At 48.7% G+C, this 27,855-nt stretch overlaps 1 protein-coding gene across 1 annotated transcript; it reads left to right on the top strand.

The window, feature by feature from the left end:
• The first annotated feature begins 952 nt into the window (after window positions 1-952).
• On the top strand, window positions 953-27,855 carry LOC135573287 (uncharacterized). The gene is made up of 9 exons (XM_065022140.1): window positions 953-1,127; window positions 3,943-4,088; window positions 5,633-5,714; window positions 5,968-6,103; window positions 6,836-7,038; window positions 12,019-12,155; window positions 12,606-12,747; window positions 17,548-24,094; window positions 24,810-27,855. Exons 1-9 carry the CDS (start codon window positions 1,002-1,004, stop codon window positions 24,818-24,820), a joined length of 7,530 nt encoding a protein of 2,509 aa, XP_064878212.1. The 5' UTR covers window positions 953-1,001; the 3' UTR covers window positions 24,821-27,855.

Genomic DNA, 27,855 nt, shown 5'->3' with positions numbered 1-27,855 from the left:
TTGCCGATAAAGACTGGGACTCTCCACAGCAGCAGGACAAGATGATTACCAACCAGCCCACGACCCCTGAGATGAACTTCAATTAATCCCCTCATGGAGAAATGAGTCTGTCATCCTTACAGACATAGTATATTCAAAAAAAAGTCGGAACTAGAAGCACAAGCATTTCGCTACACTCGCATTAACATCTGCTAACCATGTGTATGTGACAAATAAAATTTGATTTGAAATGGTCTAGTCGGCTCTTCGTCGTCATATTCACATCGGCTACGTTTAAAACACATGCCAATTCCAGGTTACATATACTGCCTTTACATAATACGTTTTAAAATGGCAGAGAAATAAGGGGTAAAGGTAGATAAAAATTAACTTGCATAAACCAAATTGTTTTGACAAACTCAAAGGATGAGGAAGGTTTTTTTCCCCAAAACATTCCATAAATGAAGCAGTTATAAGCATTGGTCACCTGCTGCTCAACTGTGACCTAGTCCTCCTTGGACTCAACAGCCAGAACTGATTCCTTTTAAACGAGACAGTAGGGGATGGATTTATAAAGGTAGGCGCGCTCAGTGTCACCTGTTAATTAATAAATGAGCACAAATCCAATATCATCTCATGTCAACCAATCAACGGAATGGAAAGATATAACGTGTTTTTGATCATGCCGCCGTTCTGAAATGAGAGAGACACAGACAGATAAAATCACTAATTGATTCGTTCAATATTAGGTTGGTGACAACGTTCAAAGAAACGTTAATCAAACACGTTTGCAACAATGTTCCAATGTAACCCATAATATATAAACACACAAGATACCTTTCAATGTAGGGGCGTTTTTTAAATTTTTAGATGATGTGCAGTGTCCTCCAATCACAAGACGTCTTTTTCCGCCGTAGGGCAATACAGACGCGAGTTTCATCCAATCAAATCTCTCGACCGCGATACGTTCGGACGCGTCGCGTTTTAGTCGCTGTAGCTACGCGCTAGGCAAGACAAGCAGTATGGCGGAAGAAGAGAGTGAATTTGAGTTAGAAGGTTTTAAAAAAGAATTGAAGAGTTTATTTGTCAGTAGTTCAAGTGAAGAATACGGACTTCAAAGCAAGTTATATTGTGTACGGTTCTGTAAGGTAAAGCAATGTATTGGAATTACACCTGGGGGAGAGAGAGGAAAATACTTGTTTTCCCCAGTACAGACTCGTACTAGCTAACGGTAGCTAGCTAGCCAGAGCTCCTTTCTCTAATCTATGCTAAGGCTAACTAGCCAACCAACCTATTCCCCCTCAAACAGACGGATAACAACCTGTAAATGGCTAGCTAGCAACCAATAAACCAACCTGTTTTCCCCCCTGTAATGTCACATATGTTATATCCTAATTCACCCTTTTCAAAATGCATGATAGTAGCTAACTAACTAGCTAGCTACGGGGAAAAGCATTGTCAAGTCGTTTTCGGGTAGCTTGCTTGTTAGCCAACTTATCTTCAGTTCCCACTTTAGCTAGTTAGTTTAGCTGCTAGTTTACCAACAGTAGATTCGGGAACGTGTTTAATAATGCCTCTAGTGGAATTCAATGTCTGCCCTTTAAGTTTTGAAGTGGCTTTTTACAGTTTGTCAGATTGAAGCGTTAACGTTACATATATTTGTAGCTAGCTACAGTGTCTAGTTAGTCTGACTATGGCCTAGTTTGGTAATAATGTAGCTAGCTATAGTGTCTAGTTAGTCTGACTGGCCTAGTTTGGTAATAATGTAGCTAGCTACAGTGTCTAGTTAGTCTGACTATGGCCTAGTTAGGTAATAATGTAGCTAGCTACAGTGTCTAGTTAGTCTGACTATGGCCTAGTTTGGTAATAATGTAGCTAGCTACAGTGTCTAGTTTGTCTATGGCCTAGTTTGGTAATAATGTAGCTCGCTACAGTGTCTAGTTAGTCTGACTATGGCCTAGTTAGGTAATAATGTAGCTAGCTACAGTGTCTAGGTAGTCTGGCTATGGCCTAGTTTGGTAATACTGTAGCTAGCTACAGTGTCTAGTTAGTCTGACTATGGCCTAGTTTGGTAATAATGTAGCTAGCTACAGTGTCTAGTTTGTCTGACTGGCCTAGTTTGGTAATAATGTAGCTAGCTACAGTGTCTAGGTAGTCTGACTATGGCCTAGTTTGGTAATAATGTAGCTAGCTACAGTGTCTAGTTAGTCTGACTGGCCTAGTTTGGTAATAATGTAGCTAGCTACAGTGTCTAGGTAGTCTGACTATGGCCTAGTTTGGTAATAATGTAGCTAGCTACAGTGTCTAGTTAGTCTGACTGGCCTAGTTTGGTAATAATGTAGCTAGCTACAGTGTCTAGTTAGTCTGACTATGGCCTAGTTTGGTAATAATGTAGCTAGCTACAGTGTCTAGTTAGTCTGACTGGCCTAGTTTGGTAATAATGTAGCTAGCTACAGTGTCTAGTTAGTCTGACTATGGCCTAGTTTGGTAATAATTTAGCTAGCTACAGTGTCTAGTTAGTCTGACTATGGCCTAGTTAGGTAATAATGTAGCTAGCTACAGTGTCTAGTTAGTCTGACTATGGCCTAGTTTGGTAATAATGTAGCTAGCTACAGTGTCTAGTTAGTCTTGACTATGGCCTAGTTTGGTAATAATGTAGCTAGCTACAGTGTCTAGTTTGTCTATGGCCTAGTTTGGTAATAATGTAGCTCGCTACAGTGTCTAGTTAGTCTGACTATGGCCTAGTTAGGTAATAATGTAGCTCGCTACAGTGTCTAGTTAGTCTGACTATGGCCTAGTTAGGTACAGTGTCTAGTTAGTCTGACTATGGCCTAGTTAGGTAATAATGTAGCTAGCTACAGTGTCTAGTTAGTCTGACTATGGCCTAGTTAGGTAATAATGTAGCTAGCTACAGTGTCTAGTTAGTCTGACTATGGCCTAGTTTGGTAATAATGTAGCTAGCGAAGTATTCAGTTGCTACTAAATAAGTTGAGATGGTGATACAGTGAAAGGGACAACAATTGTTTTTAATTAATCCAACATCTTGGTATGGTTTCCCTATCCACTGTCTATTTTTCCTCCCCCCTTTCCTACCTGTATCCCCCCCTTTCCTACCTGTATCCCCCATTTCCTACCTGTATCCCCCCCTTTCCTACCTGTATCCCCCTTTCCTACCTGTATCCCCCCTTTCCTACCTGTATCCCCCTTTCCTACCTGTATCCCCCATTTCCTACCTGTATCCCCCATTTCCTACCTGTATCCCCCCCATTTCCTACCTGTATCCCCCATTTCCTACCTGTATCCCCCCTTTCCTACCTGTATCCCCCTCCTTTCCTACCTGTATCCCCCTTTCCTACCTGTATCCCCCCCATTTCCTACCTGTATCCCCCCTTTCCTACCTGTACCCCCCTTCCTACCTGTATCTCCCCCTCCCCTTCCTACCTGCCCTTCCTACCTGTATCTCCCCCTCCCCTTCCTACCTGTATCTCCTTCCTACCTGTATCTCCCCCTCCCCTTCCTACCTGTATCTCCCCCTCCCCTTTCCTACCTGTATCTCCCCCCCCTTTCCTACCTGTGTATCCCCCTCCCCTTTCCTACCTGTATCCCCCTCCCCTTTCCTACCTGTGTATCCCCCTCCCCTTTCCTACCTGTATCTCCCCCTCCCCTTTCCTACCTGTATCTCCCCCTCCCCTTTCCTACCTGTATCTCCACCCTCCCCTTCCTACCTGTATCTCCCCCTCCCCTTCCTACCTGTATCTCCTACCTGTATCTCCCCCTCCCCTTCCTACCTGTATCTCCCCCTTTCCTACCTGTATCTCCCCCTTTCCTACCTGTATCTCCCCCTCCGCTTTCCTACCTGTATCTCTCCCCTTTCCTACCTGTATCCCCCCTCCCCTTTCCTACCTGTATCTCACCCTCCCCACCCCCTTCCCTCTCTCCTCCCTCTGCTCCCTTTCCCTGTAGTTGGTGGAGGTGTATTCAGGACGATGGCAGGTACCCTTGCCACAGCTGCAGGTGCTCCAGACTGCTCTATGTTCCTTTGTCCAAGCCTCGGCCTGCTTCCCGTCTGACTGTGAACATGTATGCTACACACTGAGTAGCCTTGCCCTGTAAGTATGAGTGTTGTTTACCTGCTCCTTGGGGTACATAGACTGGGGGTGACAGGACAATATCTCCAGTATGAGTGTTTACCTGCTCCTTGGAGTCCATAGTCCTGTCACCCCCAGTCTCCATCTCCAGTATGAGTGTTGTTTTCTAGGGTGACTCTGCTCCTTGGAGTCCATAGTCCTGTCACCCCCAGTCTCCATCTCCAGTATGAGTGTTGTTTTCTAGGGTGACTCTGCTCCTTGGGGTCCATAGTCATGTCACCCCCAGTCTCCATCTCCAGTATGAGTGTTGTTTTCTAGGGTGACTCTGCTCCTTGGGGTCCATAGTCATGTCACCCCCAGTCTCCATCTCCAGTATGAGTGTTGTTTTCTAGGGTGACTCTGCTCCTTGGAGTCCATAGTCCTGTCACCCCCAGTCTCCATCTCCAGTTTGAGTGTTGACTTGTTTACCTGCTCCTTGGGGTCCATAGTCATGTCACCCCCAGTCTCCATCTCCAGTATGAGTGTTGTTTTCTAGGGTGACTCCGCCCCTTTCAGCCTTGTTATTCCGTCCCTGTTGTTACATTTATTAAAGGAGGTTTGAGGCTCAAACAGTCCCTCCCCTTTCTCTCTCCCCACCCCTCCCCTTTCTCTCTCCCCACCCCTCCCCTTTCTCTCTCCCCACCCCTCCCCTTTCTCTCTCCCCACCCCTCCCCTTTCTCTCTCCCCACCCCTCCCCTTTCTCTCTCCCCCCCTTTCTCTCTCCCCCCCCTTTCTCTCTCCCCACCCTTTCTCTCTCCCCACCCTTTCTCTCTCCCCCCCTTTCTCTCTCCCCACCCCTTTCTCTCTCCCACCCCTTTCTCTCTCCCCACCCCTTTCTCTCTCCCCACCCCTTTCTCTCTCCCCACCCCTTTCTCTCTCCCCACCCCTTTCTCTCTCCCCTCCCCACCCCTTTCTCTCTCCCCACCCCTCCCCTTTCTCTCTCCCCACCCTCCCCTTTCTCTCTCCCCACCCCTCCCCTTTCTCTCTCCCCACCCCTCCCCTTTCTCTCTCCCCACCCCTCCCCTTTCTCTCTCCCCACCCCTCCCCTTTCTCTCTCCCCACCCCTCCCCTCTCTCCCCCCCTCCCTCCCCTTTCTCTCTCCCCACCCTCCCCTTTCTCTCTCCCCACCCTCCCCTTTCTCTCTCCCCACCCCTCCCCTTTCTCTCTCCCCACCCCTCCCCTTTCTCTCTCCCCACCCCTCCCCTTTCTCTCTCCCCACCCCTCCCCTTTCTCTCTCCCCACCCCTCCCCTTTCTCTCTCCCCACCCCTCCCCTTTCTCTCTCCCCACCCCTCCCCTTTCTCTCTCCCCACCCCTCCCCTTTCTCTCTCCCCACCCCTCCCCTTTCTCTCTCCCCACCCCTCCCCTTTCTCTCTCCCCACCCCTCCCCTTTCTCTCTCCCCACCCCTCCCCTTTCTCTCTCCCCACCCCTCCCCTTTCTCTCTCCCCTCCCCTTTCTCTCTCTCTCTCCCTCCCCTTTCTCTCTCCCCCTCCCCTTTCTCTCCCCCTCCCCTTTCTCTCTCCACAGGAGTGCTTTTGAGCTCTTGCTGTTTTTGAACAGAAATAAGATCCTGCAGGATCCCTTGAAAAAAATCCTTGATTCGTTCCAGGTGAGTTGTCTTAACAACCCCTTGCTTCCTAGCCTGGTTCCATATCTGTTTGTGCTGTCTTGCCAGCTCCTATGGTTGTTGTCATGTCAACAAGACGACACAAAGAGGCTGTGTTGACTCAGCTGACCAATCAGATCATATCCGTTTGGATCAGCTGACCAATCAGATCATATCCATTTCTCACTGCTTTATGGTTTGGCAAGATGGCACGTAAGATCTTGAACCAGGCTAACCTCTTCCTCCTTTTTACCAGGAATGTTTTTCCCAGCTGGAGAGACACCAGAACATCCACCTGCTGCAGGTGGGACAGATCATCAGAGAGAAGGGACCGTGGACCAACCCCATACTACAGGCCATCCTGAAGGACTCACAGCTGCCCCGGGATGAAGGTGAGGGTCTGGGAGAGAAAGGCAGGATGAGAGGGGAGGGGCCATGGACCAACTTCTACATACTCATCCGTGTACCATGTTGTATTACTGACTAGAAATCTGTCCTGTAAATATCTGCTCTCGAGTCGTCCGTCTATAATGACAGGAGTCCGTTAACTAGAGGTTCTTCTCTGTGGATTTAATGTTTACTACTGTTACACTCCTTTCTCTTTCTTTCTTTCCCCCAAATATAGAGCACTATTTGGGATGCAACATTGACCCTTGACCTGTCTCTCTCCACAGTGGACCGGTACCGAGGTTCAGAGGTGCAACATTGACCCTTGACCTGTCTCTCTCCACAGTGGACCGGTACCGAGGTGCAACATTGACCCGTCTCTCTCCACAGTGGACCGGTACCGAGGTTCAGAGGTGCAACATTGACCTGTCTCTCTCCACAGTGGACCGGTACCTAGGCTCAGAGGTGCAACATTGACCCTTGACCTGTCTCTCTCCACAGTGGACCGGTACCGAGGTTCAGAGGTGCAACATTGACCCTTGACCTGTCTCTCTCCACAGTGGACCTGTACCTAGGCTCAGAGGTGCAACATTGACCCTTGACCTGTCTCTCTCCACAGTGGACCGGTACCGAGGTTCAGAGGTGCTACACTGACCCTTGACCTGTCTCTCTCCACAGTGGACCGGTACCTAGGCACAGAGGTGCAACATTGACCCTTGACCTGTCTCTCTCCACAGTGGACCGGTACCTAGGCTCAGAGGTGCCAGTGTTCTTTGAGCTGCGTGTTCGTTACCTGCTGTCCAGTGAGATGTTCACCGAGGCGGTGGTCTTGGCTAAGACCTGCTCTCAGCACCCCGTTGCCGGGCGACACCTGTTCTTCCGACAGGCCTACCTCACCTGTCTGTTGAAGGCATCGCTCCCTCGCCATATGCACGAAGAGGTGAGGGGAACAAACTTTTGGTTATTAGGATTCCTGGGTTCTGGATAATAGCATCTGCTAAATGACTTAAATATAAAACGTTGGGAATGGGAGGGGCTAATGACTGCTCTGGATAATTACTGTAATTGATAGATGGGATCTACTGTAGAGACGAGAGGATGGACTGATATGCTAGCTGGGATGTAGAGACGAGAGGATGGACTGATATGCTAGCTGGGATCTACAGTAGAGACGAGAGGATGGACTGATATGCTAGATGGGATGTACAGTAGAGATGAGAGGATGGACTGATATGCTAGCTGGGATCTACAGTAGGGATGAGAGGATGGACTGATATGCTAGCTGGGATCTACAGTAGAGATGAGAGGATGGACTGATATGCTAGCTGGGATGTAGAGATGAGAGGATGGACTGATATGCTAGATGGGATCTACAGTAGAGACGAGAGGATGGACTGATATGCTAGATGGGATGTACAGTAGAGATGAGAGGATGGACTGATATGCTAGCTGGGATCTACAGTAGAGATGAGAGGATGGACTGATATGCTAGCTGGGATGTAGAGACGAGAGGATGGACTGATATGCTAGCTGGGATCTACAGTAGAGACGAGAGGATGGACTGATATGCTAGATGGGATGTACAGTAGAGATGAGAGGATGGACTGATATGCTAGCTGGGATCTACAGTAGAGATGAGAGGATGGACTGATATGCTAGCTGGGATGTAGAGATGAGAGGATGGACTGATATGTTAGCTGGGATGTAGAGATGAGAGGATGGACTGATATGTTAGCTGGGATCTACTGTAGAGATGAGAGGATGGACTGATATGCTAGCTGGGATGTAGAGATGAGAGGATGGACTGATATGCTAGATGGGATCTACAGTAGAGATGAGAGGATGGACTGATATGCTAGCTGGGATCTACAGTAGAGATGAGAGGATGGACTGATATGCTAGCTGGGATCTACAGTAGGGATGAGAGGATGAACTGATATGCTAGCTGGGATCTACAGTAGGGATGAGAGGATGAACTGATATGCTAGATGGGATGTACAGTAGAGATGAGAGGATGGACTGATATGCTAGATGGGATCTACAGTAGAGATGAGAGGATGGACTGATATGCTAGCTGGGATGTAGAGATGAGAGGATGGACTGATATGCTAGCTGGGATGTAGAGATGAGAGGATGGACTGATATGCTAGCTGGGATCTACAGTAGAGATGAGAGGATGGACTGATATGCTAGCTGGGATCTACAGTAGAGATGAGAGGATGGACTGATATGCTAGCTGGGATCTACAGTAGAGATGAGAGGATGGACTGATATGTTAGCTGGGATGTAGAGATGAGAGGATGGACTGATATGCTAGATGGGATCCACAGTAGAGATGAGAGGATGGACTGATATGCTAGCTGGGATGTAGAGATGAGAGGATGGACTGATATGCTAGCTGGGATCTACAGTAGAGATGAGAGGATGGACTGATATGCTAGCTGGGATCTACAGTAGAGTTGAGAGGATGAACTGATATGCTAGCTGGGATGTAGAGATGAGAGGATGAACTGATATGCTAGATGGGATCCATAGTAGGGATGAGAGGATGGACTGATATGCTAGCTGGGATCTACAGTAGAGATGAGAGGATGGACTGATATGCTAGCTGGGATGTAGAGATGAGAGGATGGACTGATATGCTAGCTGGGATGTAGAGATGAGAGGATGGACTGATATGCTAGCTGGGATGTAGAGATGAGAGGATGGACTGATATGCTAGCTGGGATGTAGAGATGAGAGGATGGACTGATATGCTAGCTGGGATGTAGAGATGAGAGGATGGACTGATATGCTAGCTGGGATGTAGAGATGAGAGGATGGACTGATATGCTAGATGGGATCTACAGTAGAGATGAGAGGATGGACTGATATGCTAGCTGGGATGTAGAGATGAGAGGATGGACTGATATGCTAGCTGGGATGTAGAGATGAGAGGATGGACTGATATGCTAGCTGGGATGTAGAGATGAGAGGATGAACTGATATGCTAGCTGGGATGTAGAGATGAGAGGATGGACTGATATGCTAGCTGGGATCTACAGTAGGGATGAGAGGATGGACTGATATGCTAGCTGGGATCTACAGTAGAGATGAGAGGATGGACTGATATGCTAGCTGGGATCTACAGTAGAGATGAGAGGATGGACTGATATGCTAGCTGGGATCTACAGTAGAGATGAGAGGATGAACTGATATGCTAGCTGGGATGTAGAGATGAGAGGATGGACTGATATGCTAGATGGGATCCACAGTAGGGATGAGAGGATGGACTGATATGCTAGCTGGGATGTAGAGATGAGAGGATGGACTGATATGCTAGCTGGGATCTACAGTAGAGATGAGAGGATGGACTGATATGCTAGCTGGGATGTAGAGATGAGAGGATGGACTGATATGCTAGCTGGGATGTAGAGATGAGAGGATGGACTGATATGCTAGATGGGATCCACAGTAGAGATGAGAGGATGGACTGATATGCTAGATGGGATCTACTGTAGAGATGAGAGGATGGACTGATATGCTAGCTGGGATCTACAGTAGAGATGAGAGGATGGACTGATATGCTAGATGGGATCTACAGTAGGGATGAGAGGATGGACTGATATGCTAGCTGGGATCTACAGTAGAGATGAGAGGATGGACTGATATGCTAGATGGGATCCACAGTAGAGATGAGAGGATGGACTGATATGCTAGATGGGATCCACAGTAGGGATGAGAGGATGGACTGATATGCTAGCTGGGATCTACAGTAGAGATGAGAGGATAAGGTTTTGACGAAGATGATGTGTTTTGTACAAGAGCACTAACTAATTCCTAAATGTGGTTGTTGCAGTCCATATTTGGAGTTGCTGCCATTCCCCCTTGTTTGGAAGGTTTAGTAGGTCACGTATGGATGAGACTACAGGTAGAAGACAATAGTCATTTCTGCTAGCCTGCTAGAAGGCGATATTTGACCAGTACTCCCATTTTTCTGTTTTATCATCTGTTTACCTCTTAGTTTTGGGTGATGTCATTAGGAATCTAGCAACGATGTAGTGGGGAGAATTTTGCTGGTGTAGTGGGGAGAAATAGCCGGTGTAGCGGGGAGAAATAGCCGGTGTAGTGGGGAGAAATAGCCGGTGCCGCGGGGAGAAATAGCCGGTGTAGTGGGGAGAAATAGCCGGTGCCGCGGGGAGAAATAGCCGGTGCCGCGGGGAGAAATAGCCGGTGCCGCGGGGAGAAATAGCCGGTGTAGTGGGGGAGAAATAGCCGGTGTAGCGGGGGAGAAATAGCCGGTGTAGCGGGGAGAAATAGCCGGTGTAGCGGGGGAGAAGTAGCCGGTGTAGCGGGGAGAAAGTAGCCGGTGTAGCGGGGGCCGGTGTAGAAAGTAGCCGGTGTAGCGGGGGAGAAGTAGCCGGTGTAGCGGGGAGAAGTAGCCGGTGTAGCGGGGAGAAGTAGCCGGTGTAGCGGGGAGAAGTAGCCGGTGCCGGTGTAGCGGGGGAGAAGTAGCCGGTGTAGCGGGGGAGAAGTAGCCGGGGAGGTGTAGCGGGGAGGTGTAGGGGGGAGAAGTAGCCGGTGTAGCGGGGAGAAGTAGCCGGTGTAGCGGGGGAGAAGTAGCGGGGGGGGAGAAGTAGCCGGTGTAGCGGGGGAGAAGTAGCGGGTAGCGGGGAGAAGTAGCCGGTGTAGCGGGGGAGAAGTAGCGGGGGGGGGAGAAGTAGCGGGGGAGAAGTAGCGGTGGGGGGGAGAAGTAGCGGGGGAGAAGTAGCCGGTGGCGGGGGAGAAGTAGCGGGGAGAAGTAGCGGGGGAGAAGTAGCCGGTGTAGCGGGGAGAAGTAGCCGGGAGAAGTAGCGGGGAGAAGTAGCCGGTGTCGCGGGGGAGAAGTAGCCGGTGTCGCGGGGGAGAAGTAGCCGGTGTCGCGGGGGAGAAGTAGCCGGTGTCGCGGGGAGAAGTAGCCGGTGTCGCGGGGAGAAGTAGCCGGTGTCGCGGGGAGAAGTAGCCGGTGTCGCGGGGAGAAGTAGCCGGTGTCGCGGGGAGAAGTAGTAGCCGGTGTCGCGGGGAGAAGTAGCGGGGAGAAGTAGCGGGGAGAAGTAGCGGGGGAAGGAGAAGTAGCGGGGAGAAGTAGCCGGTGTAGCGGGGAGAAGTAGCGGGGAGAAGTAGCGGGGGAGAAGTAGCGGGGGAGAAGTAGCCGGTGTAGCGGGGGAGAAGTAGCCGGTGTAGCGGGGGAGAAGTAGCCGGTGTCGCGGGGGAGAAGTAGCCGGTGTCGCGGGGGAGAAGTAGCCGGTGTCGCGGGGGAGAAGTAGCCGGTGTCGCGGGGAGTAAAGTAACGCTCCCCTAACGGCGTTGCCCTGCGTTCGCTCTCCACTACACCACTGGAATCTACCGTATAAATACTTGAATGATGTCACCATTTCTTCTTCTTCTCTCTCTCTACCTGTATATACTTGAATGATGTCACCATTTCTTCTTCTTCTCTCTCTCTACCTGTATATACTTGAATGATGTCACCATTTCTTCTTCTTCTCCTCTCTCTACCTGTATATACTTGAATGATGTCACCATTTCTTCTTCTTCTCTCTCTCTACCTGTATATACTTGAATGATGTCACCATTTCTTCTTCTTCTCTCTCTCTACCTGTATATACTTGAATGATGTCACCATTTCTTCTTCTTCTCCTCTCTCTACCTGTATATACTTGAATGATGTCACCATTTCTTCTTCTTCTGTCTCTCTACCTGTATATACTTGAATGATGTCACCATTTCTTCTTCTTCTCTCTCTCTACCTGTATATACTTGAATGATGTCACCATTTCTTCTTCTCTCTCTCTACCTGTATATACTTGAATGATGTCACCATTTCTTCTTCTTCTCTCTCTCTACCTGTATATACTTGAATGATGTCACCATTTCTTCTTCTTCTCCTCTCTACCTGTAGATGTCTGACATCGACGGTCAGGACGCCGTGGATATCGTGTGTAACACAGAGAGTGAGGAGAGCGACGAGACGCTCCTGTCCCTCTGCACAGCCTTCCTCTCTCAGCAGCTACACCGGGGAGACCTGTACTGCATGTGGTGAGCCTCGTCACTGTCTATACACATCATACCGGTCTGTGTTCACTGTCTATACACATCATACCGGTCTGTGTTCACTGTCTATACACATCATACCGGTCTGTGTTCGACACAGGGGCCGTGATCGGGGAGTCCCATAGGGCGACGCACGAAGTGCTGACATGTATTTATCCTGCTTGTTCTTTGATGTTTGGTGTTTTCTGGGCCTGGTTACCGTTCAGCACCTGTTGACATTAATGGGGCTTTATAGACAACATTGATTGATTGATCTTGGACCACTTCCTACTCCCCTGTTGGGATCTGATTTACAAACCCAGGTTTTTAATTGAGTCCGCTAATGAATAAACGTGACTTTTTTTTTTTTTTTAAACCCCTAGTAATAATTAACGTTTTTTATTAATGAAGTGGATTTTTTAAATAATTTTGTTATTAAATCACTTCCTCTTCCAGGGATTTGGTGTTCATATGGAGTCGACTCCGCCTGCGGGTCAACCCTTCCAAACAGGCCTTCCTGGAAGAGAGTCATCGGTTGCTGCTGTCGGCCACCAACATCAGATCCATATTCTCTTTCATTAGAGTGATCCTTGCAGAGGTGAGCCAGGAACTCCTGTGATTGTTGATTTTTAGTGCTGACATTCCAGCTGCCATTTTTTGTTTGTTCAGATGTAATGGAGTTGTTGTGATAGAGGATGATGTGAAAAGCTCGGGTTGTACCTCCGCTCAGGTGGCTTGGCTTAGGTCAGCGTTCTTCAGATGCTTGTTGAGGATTACTGTGCCGACTAGAGAGATGAATAGAAGTCATGGCTTTTATTTTGGGTTTGACTGAGAATTTGTGTTGAACTGACAAACAACATGAGCATTGGACGAGTAACTGAAACTGTATGTTGTATGTATGTTGTATGTTGTATGTTGTATGTTGTATGTTGTATGTGAGGGGTGGCAGGGTAGCCTAGTGGTTAGAGCGTTGGACGAGTAACTGAAAGGTTGCAAGATCGAATCCCCGAGCTGACGAGGTACAAATCTGTCGTTCTGCCCCTGAACAAGGCAGTTAACCCACTGTTCCTAGGCCAGTTAACCCACTGTTCCTAGGCCAGTTAACCCACTGTTCCTAGACCAGTTAACCCACTGTTCCTAGACCAGTTAACCCACTGTTCCTAGACCAGTTAACCCACTGTTCCTAGGCCAGTTAACCCACTGTTCCTAGGCCAGTTAACCCACTGTTCCTAGGCCAGTTAACCCACTGTTCCTAGGCCAGTTAACCCACTGTTCCTAGGCCAGTTAACCCACTGTTCCTAGGCCAGTTAACCCACTGTTCCTAGGCCAGTTAACCCACTGTTCCTAGGCCAGTTAACCCACTGTTCCTAGGCCAGTTAACCCACTGTTCCTAGGCCAGTTAACCCACTGTTCCTAGGCCAGTTAACCCACTGTTCCTAGGCCAGTTAACCCACTGTTCCTAGGCCAGTTAACCCACTGTTCCTAGGCCAGTTAACCCACTGTTCCTAGGCCAGTTAACCCACTGTTCCTAGGCCAGTTAACCCCACTGTTCCTAGGCCAGTTAACCCACTGTTCCTAGGCCAGTTAACCCACTGTTCCTAGGCCAGTTAACCCACTGTTCCTAGGCCAGTTAACCCACTGTTCCTAGGCCAGTTAACCCACTGTTCCTAGACCCCCACTGTTCCTAGACCAGTTAACCCCACTGTTCCTAGACCAGTTAACCCCACTGTTCCTAGACCAGTTAACCCCACTGTTCCTAGACCAGTTAACCCACTGTTCCTAGACCAGTTAACCCACTGTTCCTAGGCCAGTTAACCCACTGTTCCTAGGCCAGTTAACCCACTGTTCCTAGGCCAGTTAACCCCACTGTTCCTAGGCCAGTTAACCCCACTGTTCCTAGGCCAGTTAACCCCACTGTTCCTAGGCCAGTTAACCCCACTGTTCCTAGACCAGTTAAACCCACTGGTCCCCGGTAAGGCCGACATTGAAAATAAGAATTAGTTCTTAACTGACTTGCCTAGTAAAATAAAATAAAAATACCACCAGCTTAGCATGGTGCTGGGGTGCGACTAAAATGGGCCCCTATTTATGGTCCCTGGTTGAGAATAACACACTACAGTATATAGGGAATAGTTTACTTTTTTTGGGACACAGCCCTGATCATTATTAGGCCGACTCGTTAGTATAATTGGGGACACAGCCCTGATCATTATTAGGCCGACTCAGTAAAATAAAATAAAATACACAGCCCTGATCATTATTAGGCATGGTGCTTAGTATAAAATGGGGACACAGCCCTGATCGAGATTAGGCACTACAGTATATAGGGAATAGTTTACTTTTTTTGGGACACAGCCCTGATCATTATTAGGCCGACTCGTTAGTATAATTGGGGACACAGCCCTGATCATTATTAGGCCGACTCGTTAGTATAATTGGGGACACAGCCCTGATCATTATTAGGCCGACTCGTTAGTATAATTGGGGACACAGCCCTGATCGTTATTAGGCCGACTCGTTAGTATAATTGGGGACACAGCCCTGATCGTTATTAGGCCGACTCGTTAGTATAATTGGGGACACAGCCCTGATCATTATTAGGCCGACTCGTTAGTATAATTGTTTGTTTTTCCGTCAAAAATAGACACATTTTGATGAGGATGAGCAACACAGACTAGATGAATACATGATCCAAATACTGAGATATATTTTATTCTCCAAAACATTTTGGTATTATTTTATACTCTTATACAATCGCTCAGGGAAAGATTTGAGTTTAACCAGTACATCTTTTGGTTTCTTCTCGTAGAAAGGTTCGGTCATAATTATTGGCACCCCTGTTTTTCAAAACCTCACCTTTGTGAAATATACCGGCATCGAGACTTGTTCTAAGTAGCTATGTGGGTACTTTTTCTCCCTCTGCCTATGCGTTCTGATTTCGACACTAAACCCACCGCGGCTGTGTGTGTGGGGCCAAAGATCTCTTTTCATGTCATCCAACAAATGTAAACGGCTGGAGTTTTCTAAATGCCACTTGGATTGGAACCTGGTGCTTCGGGACAGATCGCCTGTAAATAGAGCTCTTTGTCCATGCAGACCAGCGGTGGGTTTGGTGTCCAAATCGGGATGTATGAGCAGAGAATAACCCCATTACCTACTGTGGAATATGGTGCTGGATCTTTGATGTTGTGGGGGCTGTTCTGCTTCTGCTGGTCCTGGGGCTCTGGATGCTTCTGCTGGTCCTGGGGCTCTGGATGCTTCTGCCGGTCCTGGGGCTCCGGATGCTTCTGCCGGTCCTGGGGCTCCGGATGCTTCGGCCGGTCCTGGGGCTCCGGATGCTTCGGCCGGTCCTGGGGCTCCGGATGCGGATGGGGCTCCGGATGCTTCGGCCGGTCCTGGGGCTCCGGATGCTTCGGCCGGTCCTGGGGCTCCGGATCCTGGGGCTCCGGATGCTTCGGCCGGTCCTGGGGCTCCGGATGCTTCGGCCGGTCCTGGGGCTCCGGATGCTTCGGCCGGTCCTGGGGCTCCGGATGCTTCGGCCGGTCCTGGGGCTCCGGATGCTTCGGCCGGTCCTGGGGCTCCGGATGCTTCGGCCGGTCCTGGGGCTCCGGATGCTTCGGCCGGTCCTGGGGCTCCGGATGCTTCGGCCGGTCCTGGGGCTCCGGATGCTTCGGCCGGTCCTGGGGCTCTGTTCTCCTGGGGCTCCTGATGCTTCCGCCGGTCCTGGGGCTCTGTTCTGCCTCCGCCGGTCCTGGGGCTCTGTTCTGCTTCCGCCGGTCCTGGGGCTCTGTTCTGCTTCCGCCGGTCCTGGGGCTCTGTTCTGCCTCCGCCGGTCCTGGGGCTCTGTTCTGCCTCCGCCGGTCCTGGGGCTCTGTTCTGCCTCCGCCGGTCCTGGGGCTCTGTTCTGCTCTCCGCCTCCGCCGTCCTGGGGCTCTGTTCTGCCTCCGCCGGTCCTGGGGCTCTGTTCTGCCTCCGCCGGTCCTGGGGCTCTGTTCTGCCTCCGCCGGTCCTGGGGCTCTGTTCTGCCTCCGCCGGTCCTGGGGCTCTGTTCTGCCTCCGCCGGTCCTGGGGCTCTGTTCTGCCTCCGCCGGTCCTGGGGCTCTGTTCTGCCTCCGCCGGTCCTGGGGCTCTGTTCTGCCTCCGCCGGTCCTGGGGCTCTGTTCTGCCTCCGCCGGTCCTGGGGCTCTGTTCTGCCTCCGCCGGTCCTGGGGCTCTGTTCTGCCTCCGCCGGTCCTGGGGCTCTGTTCTGCCTCCGCCGGTCCTGGGGCTCTGTTCTGCCTCCGCCGGTCCTGGGGCTCTTGCAGATCTGTCAACATGCACGCATTTTGCAAACCAACTACGCAATTCTCTGTCCATGTACGCAGATGCCTTTAAAAGTATGTAGAAATTAATATTTTAAATTTTTATAAAAAGTTAATCGAACATCCTGTTTCTCGAGCTGCGACACACAGACATCTACGGAGTTTGTGTCAGCGGACATGGAGATGAATACATCATTATTGGACGTGTCTGCCCCTCCTTGTTTGTTGTGATGCTGACTGTCAGCTATACTTAAACACGCGGACTAAATCCCTTTTCCACTCCGTGTGTTGTGGAAATGGAAACACTAATTGTTTTCAAGCTAACGTTAGAGAACATAAGATGGCCTCTATAAAGTGCCAGCAGTTCACTCGCTAGTGAAAGAAATTTAAATGCAAATATGAAAAATAACAGGTCGTATTTGTGCGAGTATGATACATTTTGAATTATAATTGCGATCAGACTCACAAACAGCTCAGTGCCGTTATCCTCGCAGGATGAGGGATCGAGAACCAGGTGTGCAAATCATTTCGACCTCGTCTCTTTGATAATAATACTTAAACAATCTCTAAGAAATGGTATTGTTGTAAAGTAATGATTGTTAAAAAAAAAGGGCATACATTATTAGTCTTTTCTGCTCATCTTTTATTTTTTAATTTAATTTTACCTTTTTAACTAGGCAAGTCTGTTAAGAACAAATTCTTATTTTCAATGACGGCCTGGGTTAACTGCCTGTTCAGGGGCAGAACGACAGATTTGTACCTCGTCAGCTCGGGGATTTGAACTTGCAACCTTCCGGTTGCAACCTTCCCAACGCTCTAACCACTAGGCCACCCTGCCGCTGCTACACAATATCCCCGCAGGGTCCCACTTGTTATGAACACAGCATAATGCCACTATCAGGAGGAAACACCCACTTGGCAAGAAAAACTCAATACTTATTAAAATTCAAGACCCCATGTTTGGGTGCCAATCATTTTGGACCTGACTGTGTCTAAAAAATATATATATTAAATAAAGAAATATAGAAATACATGTTTTTGTACAGCATGGGTAATTCACTGACCCCTTCTGTTCTATTTCTGTTCTGCTCTCCCAGCTGGGAAAGGATGGTCTCCAGTTCTGTGTGGAGCTCTGCACCCACGCCCTCCAGACGAACCCCTGCGACGCCGCCACCAAGTCCCTCATCTACAAGACGGTAGCCTACCTCCTCCCCAACGACCTGGAGGTCTGCCGGGCCTGCGCCCTCCTCGTCTTCTTCCTGGAACGCACCGTGGAGGCCTACAAAACGGTGTTCCTCCTCTACACGCACCCCGACCAGGAGTACCACGTCGAAGCCGGTCCCATCGGGAACCACATCCGCTTTGAGATCCTCCAGACCCTGAAGAGAGGTCTCTACTTCGATCCAGAGTTCTGGAACCTTTTGAATCTCCGGACCAACTGCCTGAAGCTGATGAGCGAGAAGAAGGCGGCGTTGGCGAGGATGATGATGGAGGATGATGGGTGGGTGTCCAACTACTGCAGCACCGCCACCAAAGAGCCCTGTTGCAGCTGGAGCGCCAACCTGTCAGAGCGTGTGCAGCCTAAACATGTAGAGACTAAACCAGCACAGAAGCACGTTCAGATTAAACCCTTTCACCAGGTAACAGCGCCCAAAAGGCGGTTCCAAAAAGAAGAGAAGAATCACGTTTCGACGGCGCCGGTGGCAGCCAAACGTGTCAAAGCTCAAAGGTCGGAAAAAACCTCTGTTGTCGAGTCGCAGCGGCTGCCTGTTAATCATGTGACGACGGCGAAGACGGAGAAGCTGGCTGAACCCCCTGTTGTCGATGAACAACCTGTAATAAAAAGAAGAGGGAGGAAGCCGGGACCGCGGTCATCCGTCAAAACAACAGAGCCCTCAGCCGAGACCACCTCTGTCAGACGGTCCTTCAGACAACTGGACATGGCGCAGGAGAACCTGGCCGGGCAAGTCGGTCACAGACCACATAGGCACATGACCAGACTCTCGGAGAAGAAACCTCCCAAACGGAGGGGTAGGAAACCCCGGTGGCTCCTGGAGGGTACGTTCCAGGCTGAGAACAGTGCTCCCCGGAAGGGTCGCCGACCGGGGAGGAAACCTCCACAGCAGAAGACACCAGTGGACAAGACCAATAAGACCTCTCGGTCTGGTGCCGCAGTCAAGGAAAGCACAACCAAACAAAAGAATGCCGTGACCTCCCAAAATAAAATGGCGGCCGCTCGTCTAACAGCTCCGAGGGAACAGGAAGGTAAACGTCAGAAGGAGATTCCTGCTACTAACCACCTACCAGCAGTATCTCCTGCTCATGACTCAAAGCTGGAGGTCTCCCTACCTGACAACGAAGTATTTGGGTTCTTCCATGAGGATTATCTCAGTAGGCAAGGACTGGTGACTCTAAACTGTGATAAATCTAAGGCACCAATCCAGGCACAGTATCGGGTGAAGGATAGACTCGGAGAGGTGTTTCTCCTTTCCGCTCAGAACGCCAGTCTCTTCATACAGCAGTTGCACAACTACGCCCAGACGCGAGAGGCGGAAGGTGTCACGTTGAACACTGAAACCTGTTTGTTGAAAGCGACAGATGTCCGTCCCTCCCTAAACCCAAGTTGTCTGCCGGTGCCATGTGACGATTCGAGGGTATTTTACCAGACGTCTGCAGTGGAAATGGAAGTTGAGGTCTCCTCACAAACTGTCACTGCGACTGACATGACTTTCACACCACAAGGTGGCGCTGTCGAACACATCGAAAGTCCCAAGAATGAGGACGGATTCTCTACCGATGCTCAGCAAACATGTATTCCATCTGTTCTCTCGGTGAATGTAATTGTTCCTAATAACACAAGAAGGACAACAAATACATATGTAACTAATGTTCCGAGAGAACCAACGGAAGTTACGAATGTTCCAAAAAAGCGAACCGCTTCTGAAGTCGGGGAGATTCTAGAATCGTCCAGGAAGTCCGAAGTTACCGATATTCTGAAAGAGGCTATGGATATAGCAAACATTGGTGTGGATGAAGCAATGGTGAGGGACGGTGGCACTGGCAGCGTCCCTGGAAAGGAAACTCGGGAGCTTGTTGTTCTTACTCCTTTCTGCTGGCTGGCTAATACCTCAATGGATGCGTTTGCTAGAGAGTTTGAAAAGTTTGCCAAGGGTCCGGATTCTGATGTTGTCGCAAAGCAGCAGTCGGTGACACCACAGACCACAGATGGTGTCTCGCGCAAAACGTTGGAGACGACATCGTCAACGGTGACACCACAGACCACCGATGGTGTCCTCTCCAAGGTTTTGTGCGAGACACTGTCAACGTCTCCAAAAGTCATCCCTACGGCCGTCACAGATCCAGTGGTCCTTGAGGACACTTCAAAAATAACCAAAGTCACCCCACAGGACACTACAGATATCCAGGAAAACATGGACACTCGACACACCCAACTGGACATTAAAGGTACCTCACAAAACACGGAGCCGGAGGATATCCCAATGGCCGCTGGGAGCTTCCCACGGCTCACTGATGAGACCCGGCAGCTTGAGCACCCTCTGAAAGGCACTGTGGGTACTCCAGAGTTCCCTGTGGACTCGACACATGACAATGACACTGAAGACCCCCCACAGAATACACAGGACATAAGACAACTCGCAGAGGACACCCTGAAAGTCACTTTCACTGAGGTCACCCCACAGGCTACTGAGGACCGCACAAAAGCCACGGTGGATACTCCAGAGGCTGTGGACACACTACCACAGAACATGGAGGAGGACAGCTCGGAGGGAATTGAGGGTAGCCGGGAAGTCACTGTAGACAGCCAGGAAGTCACTGTAGACAGCCAGGAAGTCACTGTAGACAGCCAGGAAGTCACTGTAGACAGCCAGGAAGTCACTGTAGACAGTCAGGAAGTCACTGTAGACAGCCAGGAAGTCACTGTAGATACCTCTGAGCACATTGAGGACGCCCTACAAATTCAAAACACTGCAGACACCCTACAGTTCACAGTGGATGCCCCAATGGTCTCTGAAGAGTTCACCAAGGACACACGTAGTGCCACACAGAACAATGGGGACACGCCACAGCTCCATGAGGACACACCGGTCACTGAGGACACCCCAAGAGTCCCCGAAGAGACGTCACAGGAACCCAAAGACACCTCAAAGGTCAGGAGAGATACCCCGATGGTCTCTGAGGACACCCTTAAAGTACATGTGGATACTCAAAAGGTCCCAGAGGACACCCCACAGGACACACAAGTCAATGAAGACACCTCAATGGTTACTGAAGACACCCCACAGGACAGGCAGTACAATTCACTGGTCAACCCGAAAGTCACTGAAAGTGCTCACACTCCAAAGGTCACCCCAAGAGTCCCTGAAGACACGTCACAGGACTCCGAAGACTCCTCAAAAGTCACTGAAAACTCTCCACAGAAAACACAGGACACCCCAAAATCTACAAAGGACAACCCAACTGTCTCTGGGGATATCGGACAAACTCCTGGAGATGGCACCCCACAGGAAAATGAGAACAGCCCACTGGCATATCGCTGTAGTCTCTGCAACAAGGTTTTCAAAGGCAAACGTGTTATTGCCCACGCCATGTACCACTTCCGCAGGGACCAATGTATGTTCTGTAGGATGCTGTTCAAAAACGACCTGCTCGCTATGATGCATCTGTCCCAGCACATCGACAAGTTGAAAAAAGGAAACCTACCGCCTGATATTGAGGAGGTCCGTGAGAACTGTAAAGCTGGGATGTCAGACACGCCTGGACGCTCAACGCAGAGAGGGAGACGGGGACGCAAGAGGATCCCTGTAAACTCCACAGAGTCAACACCTCCGGATTACAGGAAGCTACGGTCCACCAATAGGATCTCCTCTATAAACTCCTCGGAGTCAACTCCACCGGATCGCAGGAAGCTACGGTCTACTAACCCTAATCTACGGTCTAACCCCGATAGGCTCTCAACTGACTCTCAACCTTCACCGGATACTAAACTCGCAACAGAAGAGTCTGAAGGCAAGCAGTGGACACAGGGGGTCAGTGGACAGAAGGGCAGAAGACGAGTTCAGGTTGAAGGAACTGAGGGTGATGGTGATACTCAGGCAGAGGAACAAGAAAAGATCAGTAGGAGGCAAGAGGAGGAGCACTCTGCTCTGGAACAGAGGGAAGAACCCGTGGAGATCGCTACTTCTCTGGCGAAGACATCGACAGGTGAACAAGGAGGATCCTGCTCCTCTCCTCTGACAAAGTTTTTGGAAGAAGAGGAGAAACCCTGTTCCTCTCCTCTGACAAAGTTTTTGGAAGAAGAGGAGAAACCCTGTTCTCCTCCTCTGACAAAGTTTTTGGAAGAAGAGGAGAAACCCTGTTCCTCTCCTCTGACAAAGTTTTTGGAAGAAGAGGAGAAACCCTGTTCCTCTCCTCTGACAAAGTTTTTGGAAGAAGAGGAGAAACCCTGTTCCTCTCCTCTGACAAAGTTTTTGGAAGAAGAGGAGAAACCCTGTTCCTCTCCTCTGACAAAGTTTTTGGAAGAAGAGGAGAAACCCTGTTCCTCGGCAAAGACCATGGAGGACGACACAGAATCTCAGGCTGTATCGGTAACACAGGATAGGCTTTCAGTTTCACCTCTAGAGACCTCAGTTCAGGGTAAGGAGACTCCCGGCAGCTGCCCTGTGGAGGGATGCACAGAGATATTCACTGGAAAACGGCGTTCTCTCCTCGGACATATTCTGGACGATCACCGCGGTGACGCCAAACCCTTGGAAACGACGTTCCGTCACGGGAATGGCAAATGCAATATTTGCAAGAAACCTGTTTTGACTTTGCAGCATTACCAGCACCACATTTTATGGCACAAAGGAATTCCCAGGCATCCTTGTCTACATGACGGATGTAAAGCCCGGTTCAGTGCAGCGACAGAAATGAGGAACCACGCAAAGACCCATCAGCCGCTCCTGGCAGTGTGCTGCTTCCCAGGTTGTCGGGAGCGCTTGGCTTGTCTTCCGGAGTTGAACCGCCACGAACTAGAACACTATCGTCTTCCAAAGGAAGGGAAGGATGAATCCGTTTCCTCTTCCCTCGTCACCAATACCACCTCTGTTAACGTGATTAAACCGTGTAAGACGGGGAGGAATAAGCTACAGAAGATGCAGGGTGTTAAGAGACGATGGCCTCTTAGAGAAAAGGAGGGATCGGCAACTGACCTCACTACTACTGTAAAGGTAACCAGGAAGTATGACTTGACCAAGACGTTAAAGAAAACACAGGTCGGTAAGAAACGGCATGTTCCTGGAGACAAGGATCCTCGTACTACTGACCCCTCTACCGTCTCTGCGAAGGTAACAAATACGTTGAGGAAATTGCAGGTTAAGAGGAAACCGTGTGTTGGTAAGAAAATGGACGCTCCAAACACTCCCGTCACCACGTCCAATGAAAAAGCTGAGCAAGCGAGCAAGAAGTTAACGATGATTCATAAGGGAAAGAAAGCGTGGGCTGTAACGGGACAGAACGTTAGCGAAGACGATTATACCCCAACTGGTCCAACCACCTCCACCACGATTACCGCCACTGAGAAAGTTACCAAAAAGCTCAAAATCATAAACAAGTTGAAGAAAATGCGAGTTATTAAGAAACCGAACGTTAGCAAAGAAAAGGATACCCAACCGGATCCAGCCACCGACACAAAAGTGACCGAAAAGTTAAAGGAAACGCAACTTGTAAAGAAACCGAGTGTTGGAAAAGACCCCAGGAAGATGTCAAGCGTTAGCACAGACGAGGACACCCAACCTGTTCCTCCCAACGTCACTCCGAAAGTCACCGAGAAGTTACCCGTGGTGACCGAGAAGTTAAAGAAAACACGAGTTCTAAAGAAACAAAGAGTTATCAAGGAACCCAAGAGGCCTGTTAGCGAAGAACCCAGGAAGACCTCCAAAAAACCTGTGAAGTCAAAGACGTCTGGTCCAGAGAAACATGTTAATGAAGTCACAGAAGTGCTAGGAAGTAAGGACACAGAAGTGGTAGGAAGTAAATCAAAGGAAGAAGATGATAAACCATTGGTGGAAACATCAGACTCAACAGCTAGCAGTGTCTGTGACCAGAAGATGGTTAACGGACACTTAAAGGACCTCCCTAAAGAATCGCCAAAATACCAGAAAAGTCTTAAAACAAGTACAGTTTCCAAATCCAAGAAATGTGACCCACGAAACCATAAACCTGCTACTCCCAAACCCCCTACAAATACGCCCAAACCCCCTACAAATACGCCCAAACCTCCTACAAATACTCCTAAACCCCCTACAAATACTCCCAAAGCCCCTATCAAGGAGGAAGCGAAAAAATCAACTTTCTTTGGGAAGATTAACAACAGGCCATACATCCGGCCTCCACCCACGGCTTACCTAGACGAGCGGTACACCACCATGCCAAAACGCAGGAAAGAGATGTCCTGGAACCCTCGCTTCTCTCCGACGCGCCCGGACCTCGTGGTGGAGGCGTCGGGGACCACGGCGACACCGTCCGTCCATAGGCAGCGCTGTGCCAAGTGTTTCTTGTCCTTCGACAGAGGAGAAGAGTTGCAGACGCACGTCTCGCTGAAGAAGTGCGCAACCCTTTTCGGCTTCGACTCAGACGAGGACAGTAAGTATAAGATTGTGACTTGTTGTTAACATATTTGTCTACTTCAGGGATTTGATTTCTCGTTGATTGAATTTAAAAAATAAAATAAAAACATTATTTGAATGATAGTTAATACAAGGTAATTTAGGAGCTGTTTCCGGATGCAGATTTAAGCCTAGAAGTCGTGGATTTAAAAACAATCTCAACGGGGAATCCATCAAAGTATTCTTAGTCCCAGACTACCCTTAAAATGTGTCTGGTAAACCTCCTCAAAGTGTAGTAGATTATATGTCTGGTAAACCTCCTCAAAGTGTAGTAGATTATGTGTCTGGTAAACCTCCTCAAAGTGTAGTAGATTATGTGTCTGGTAAACCTCCTCAAAGTGTAGTAGATTATGTGTCTGGTAAACCTCCTCAAAGTGTAGTAGATTATATATGTCTGGTAAACCTCAGTGTAGTAGATTATATGTCTGGTAAACCTCAGTGTAGTAGATTATGTGTCTGGTAAACCTCAAAGTGTAGTAGATTATGTGTCTGGTAAACCTCCTGTAGTAGATTAAATGTCTGGTAAACCTCCTCAAAGTGTAGTAGATTGTGTCTGGTAAACCTCCTCAAAGTGTAGTAGATTATGTGTCTGGTAAACCTCCTCAAAGTGTGCTAGATTATAGAATATTGTTTTTATGCTGAAAGCTCCAGATGTTGTATGATTTATGGTTTGTGATTTACTATCGTTTCAGGTAGCTCGTGAAAGCTGATAGACAAGAGGACATGTTTGGATGTGCTGCTAGGGAAGGGGGTGGGGGTGTGGGGGCTGTTGAACCCCCTCCAAAACCTGCTAGGAGTGTTGAACCCCTTTCGACCCTGCTACCTCAAGAGGGACGACCAGGGTTTACAGGGCTCTTAACATGACTTGCTGGCTAGTCTGGGACAGCCGTGCCAGGCCTCCCCTTGTGACTGAGGCTGGCAATCTGAGGCGGCTACAACAGAAGACACCTCTCAAGAGGATTCTTAAAGCGTTAACTCTTTTACATGACTTGCTGACTAGCCTGGGATGTGACTGAAGTTGGCCCGGTTGGCTACAGCAGAAGACGGAGAACAGTAAAAGGGTTGTGACCATTCTTCCATGTTCTGTCTCCCATGGTCATAGGAGTGACCTACGACCTTTGAACCCTGACCTCAAATCCAAAGTTCAAGGGGTCTTTTGGGCTGACCGATTTTTCGATTCGTCGACCAGGAAGCGTCTCTAAACTAAAGCCTGAAGGACTTATGAGGCGGAGACTATGAGACCTGGCCGGATAGTTAATATATTCTTTGTTTTTATTTGTTTTTCGACCGTATTTACTTTGGACTGAAGAAGTGCCTGGAATCCAACCTGCTACTTCCTGCTTCTCTTCTATTGGTCAATGGTCCAGGGGTTTTTCCTCCCAATTGGCATCTTATTCCCTCTATAGTGCACTACCCTATGTGAGCCCTGGTCAAAAGCAGTGTACTATTAAAAGGGAATCATTTGGGCCACGGAGACTTATTGCCGGGGTCAAGGAATGACTCGTGAAGATGTGAGAACTGATGTTATGCAGGGATGTTAACTATACAAAATGTTCAAATATTTAACACACACTAACAAATTTTATTTTATTTTATATTGCTCATCTTTTTGCTATTGCACTTGTCACTTAAACCCAAAACCCTCCCTAGTGAGTTTAACAGTCAAACTGCCAAGAGGAAAGAGGCTCCAAAACCTCTTCTATGGATTATATGTCTACGACCCACAACGCAACAACGTGTATATTTAAGATATCGTGTTGTTAGGCAACCGGATAACTGTCCAAATAAAGGAAACCCTTGAGTAAATACAGAAGTTTGTAAATGTGTGGGGTGCCATTTTCCCGGCATGGTCCAGGTCCACTTGTAGAATCTATGTCAAGGTGCATTGAAGCTGTTCTGGCAGCTCGTGGTGACACGACACCTATTTAAGAAATGTATGTAGGTGTTTCCTTTATTTTGGCAATTACACGTATTTGATCAAATTTTCACTGTTGATCCTCTGTGACTAAATTCTGTTCATTGAGAGCATGCTCCTGTGATTGGATACTTTTTTTTAAAACTCAATATTATTTTATATATATATATATATATATTTTTTTTTTCTTGGGGTCCAGCCCCTGACTCACACCAATTGACCCCCATCACGTTTATTTATTATGCAGTTCATTTTATTAAATCAGTTACCCAATCAAGGCAGGGCCCCGCCCAGTTACCCAATCAAGGCAGGGCCCCGCCCAGTTACCTGCCTCTTCTCTCCCCTGTCTGATAATTAGCAGAGCGGCAGCAGGCTGTCTAAAACTCATTGACAGCGGGCTCCTGAATCCTCCTGTGGTTGGCGGTCGCAGTAAAAATATCTCTATCTAATATATACTGTATATAAGTGTCTTGGGCCCCCCCCCCACGGGCCTGGGCCCAGGGGCTTCAGCCCCGGTAAGCCCCTGCATTAATCCGGCCCTGTATGTAGGGAACAGGTTGCCATTTGAGACCATTGTGTCTGCAATGTGCAAAGTGTCTTTCATTTCCATATTACTGCTTACATTGACTATAATACACACTATAACCTGTTTGAACATATTTTTCCATCAGGACTAAACAACAACATCAACAACCTGTTTTTTTTTATATATGTGACTTTAATCCATATTATAGTTTAATGCACATTTTTAAGTTTCACTCTTTGTTTATCTGTCTGGGATGAGTTGACGCGATGTCAGTCGGTCTCAACACAACCAGAACTATGCTGTCAGCTGTTGTTCAATGTACGTCCCTGTCCCAAACGGTTCCTTGTGTACTACTTGGGACCAGGGGCCCCATTTGGGTTAACTATATAAGGAATAGGCCAGGGGCCCCGTTTGGGTTAACTATAATGGATAGGCCAGGGGCCCCATTTGGGTTAACTATAATGGATAGGCCAGGGGCCCCATTTGGGTTAACTATAATGGATAGGCCAGGGGCCCCATTTGGGTTAACTATAATGGATAGGCCAGGGGCCCCATTTGGGTTAACTATAATGGATAGGCCAGGGGCCCCATTTGGGTTAACTATAAGGAATTAGGCCAGGGGCCCCATTTGGGTTAACTATAAGGAATTAGGCCAGGGGCCCCATTTGGGTTAACTATAAGGAATTAGGCCAGGGGCCCCATTTGGGTTAACTATAAGGAATAGGCCAGGGGCCCCATTTGGGTTAATTTAAGGAATAGACCAGGGTGCCACTTGGGACTCATATTTTATAAAAGAGGTTAGGAACTTGTTACGTGTATTAATCTGACCCCAACCAACAACGCTGCGTTCAGAAACCAGTGTATTGATATTGTCTATTGCTCAACACATGGACGAGACTAAACGCTTCTATGAGCTTCTGACATCACTTCCCATTTTTTTTTTTTTTTTAAGAGAAATAACTATTGTGATGTCAGAAGCTCATAGAAGCGTTTAAAAAAAGATGAATCTATTGTGATGTCAGAAGCTCATAGAAGCGTTTAAAAAAAGAAGATAAATCTATTGTGATGTCAGCGAGGCGGCATTCCACCGGGCGGTGACTGACTGTTCTACTGAACCCAACAGAACAGTGGCAGCAGGTTTAATGTATTATTCACATGGGGGTTTTCTATTTGGCTCCTGTAAATATGTGACGAGTTCGAAATGGCTTATTATTTACTGGGTGTTTTGAAACGGGTTTATATATCATCAAGTTCTTGGTGTAAAATAATAAAAACACATGTTATTAAACTGGTATAA

Source organism: Oncorhynchus nerka, linkage group LG2 (genome assembly GCF_034236695.1).
Source record: "Oncorhynchus nerka isolate Pitt River linkage group LG2, Oner_Uvic_2.0, whole genome shotgun sequence".
NCBI lineage: Eukaryota > Metazoa > Chordata > Actinopteri > Salmoniformes > Salmonidae > Oncorhynchus > Oncorhynchus nerka.
This window is presented reverse-complemented; position numbering and strand designations above follow the sequence as displayed.

Excerpts from the sequence above, each read along its gene's own strand:
- LOC135573287 (XM_065022140.1), top strand. The coding sequence starts at position 1,002 with ATGGCGGAAGAAGAGAGTGAATTTGAGTTAGAAGGTTTTAAAAAAGAA. Across the intron at positions 4,089-5,632 it reads ACACTGAGTAGCCTTGCCCT|GAGTGCTTTTGAGCTCTTGC; the intron begins GTAAGTATGAGT and ends CTCTCTCCACAG. Across the intron at positions 7,039-12,018 it reads CTCGCCATATGCACGAAGAG|ATGTCTGACATCGACGGTCA; the intron begins GTGAGGGGAACA and ends CTCTACCTGTAG.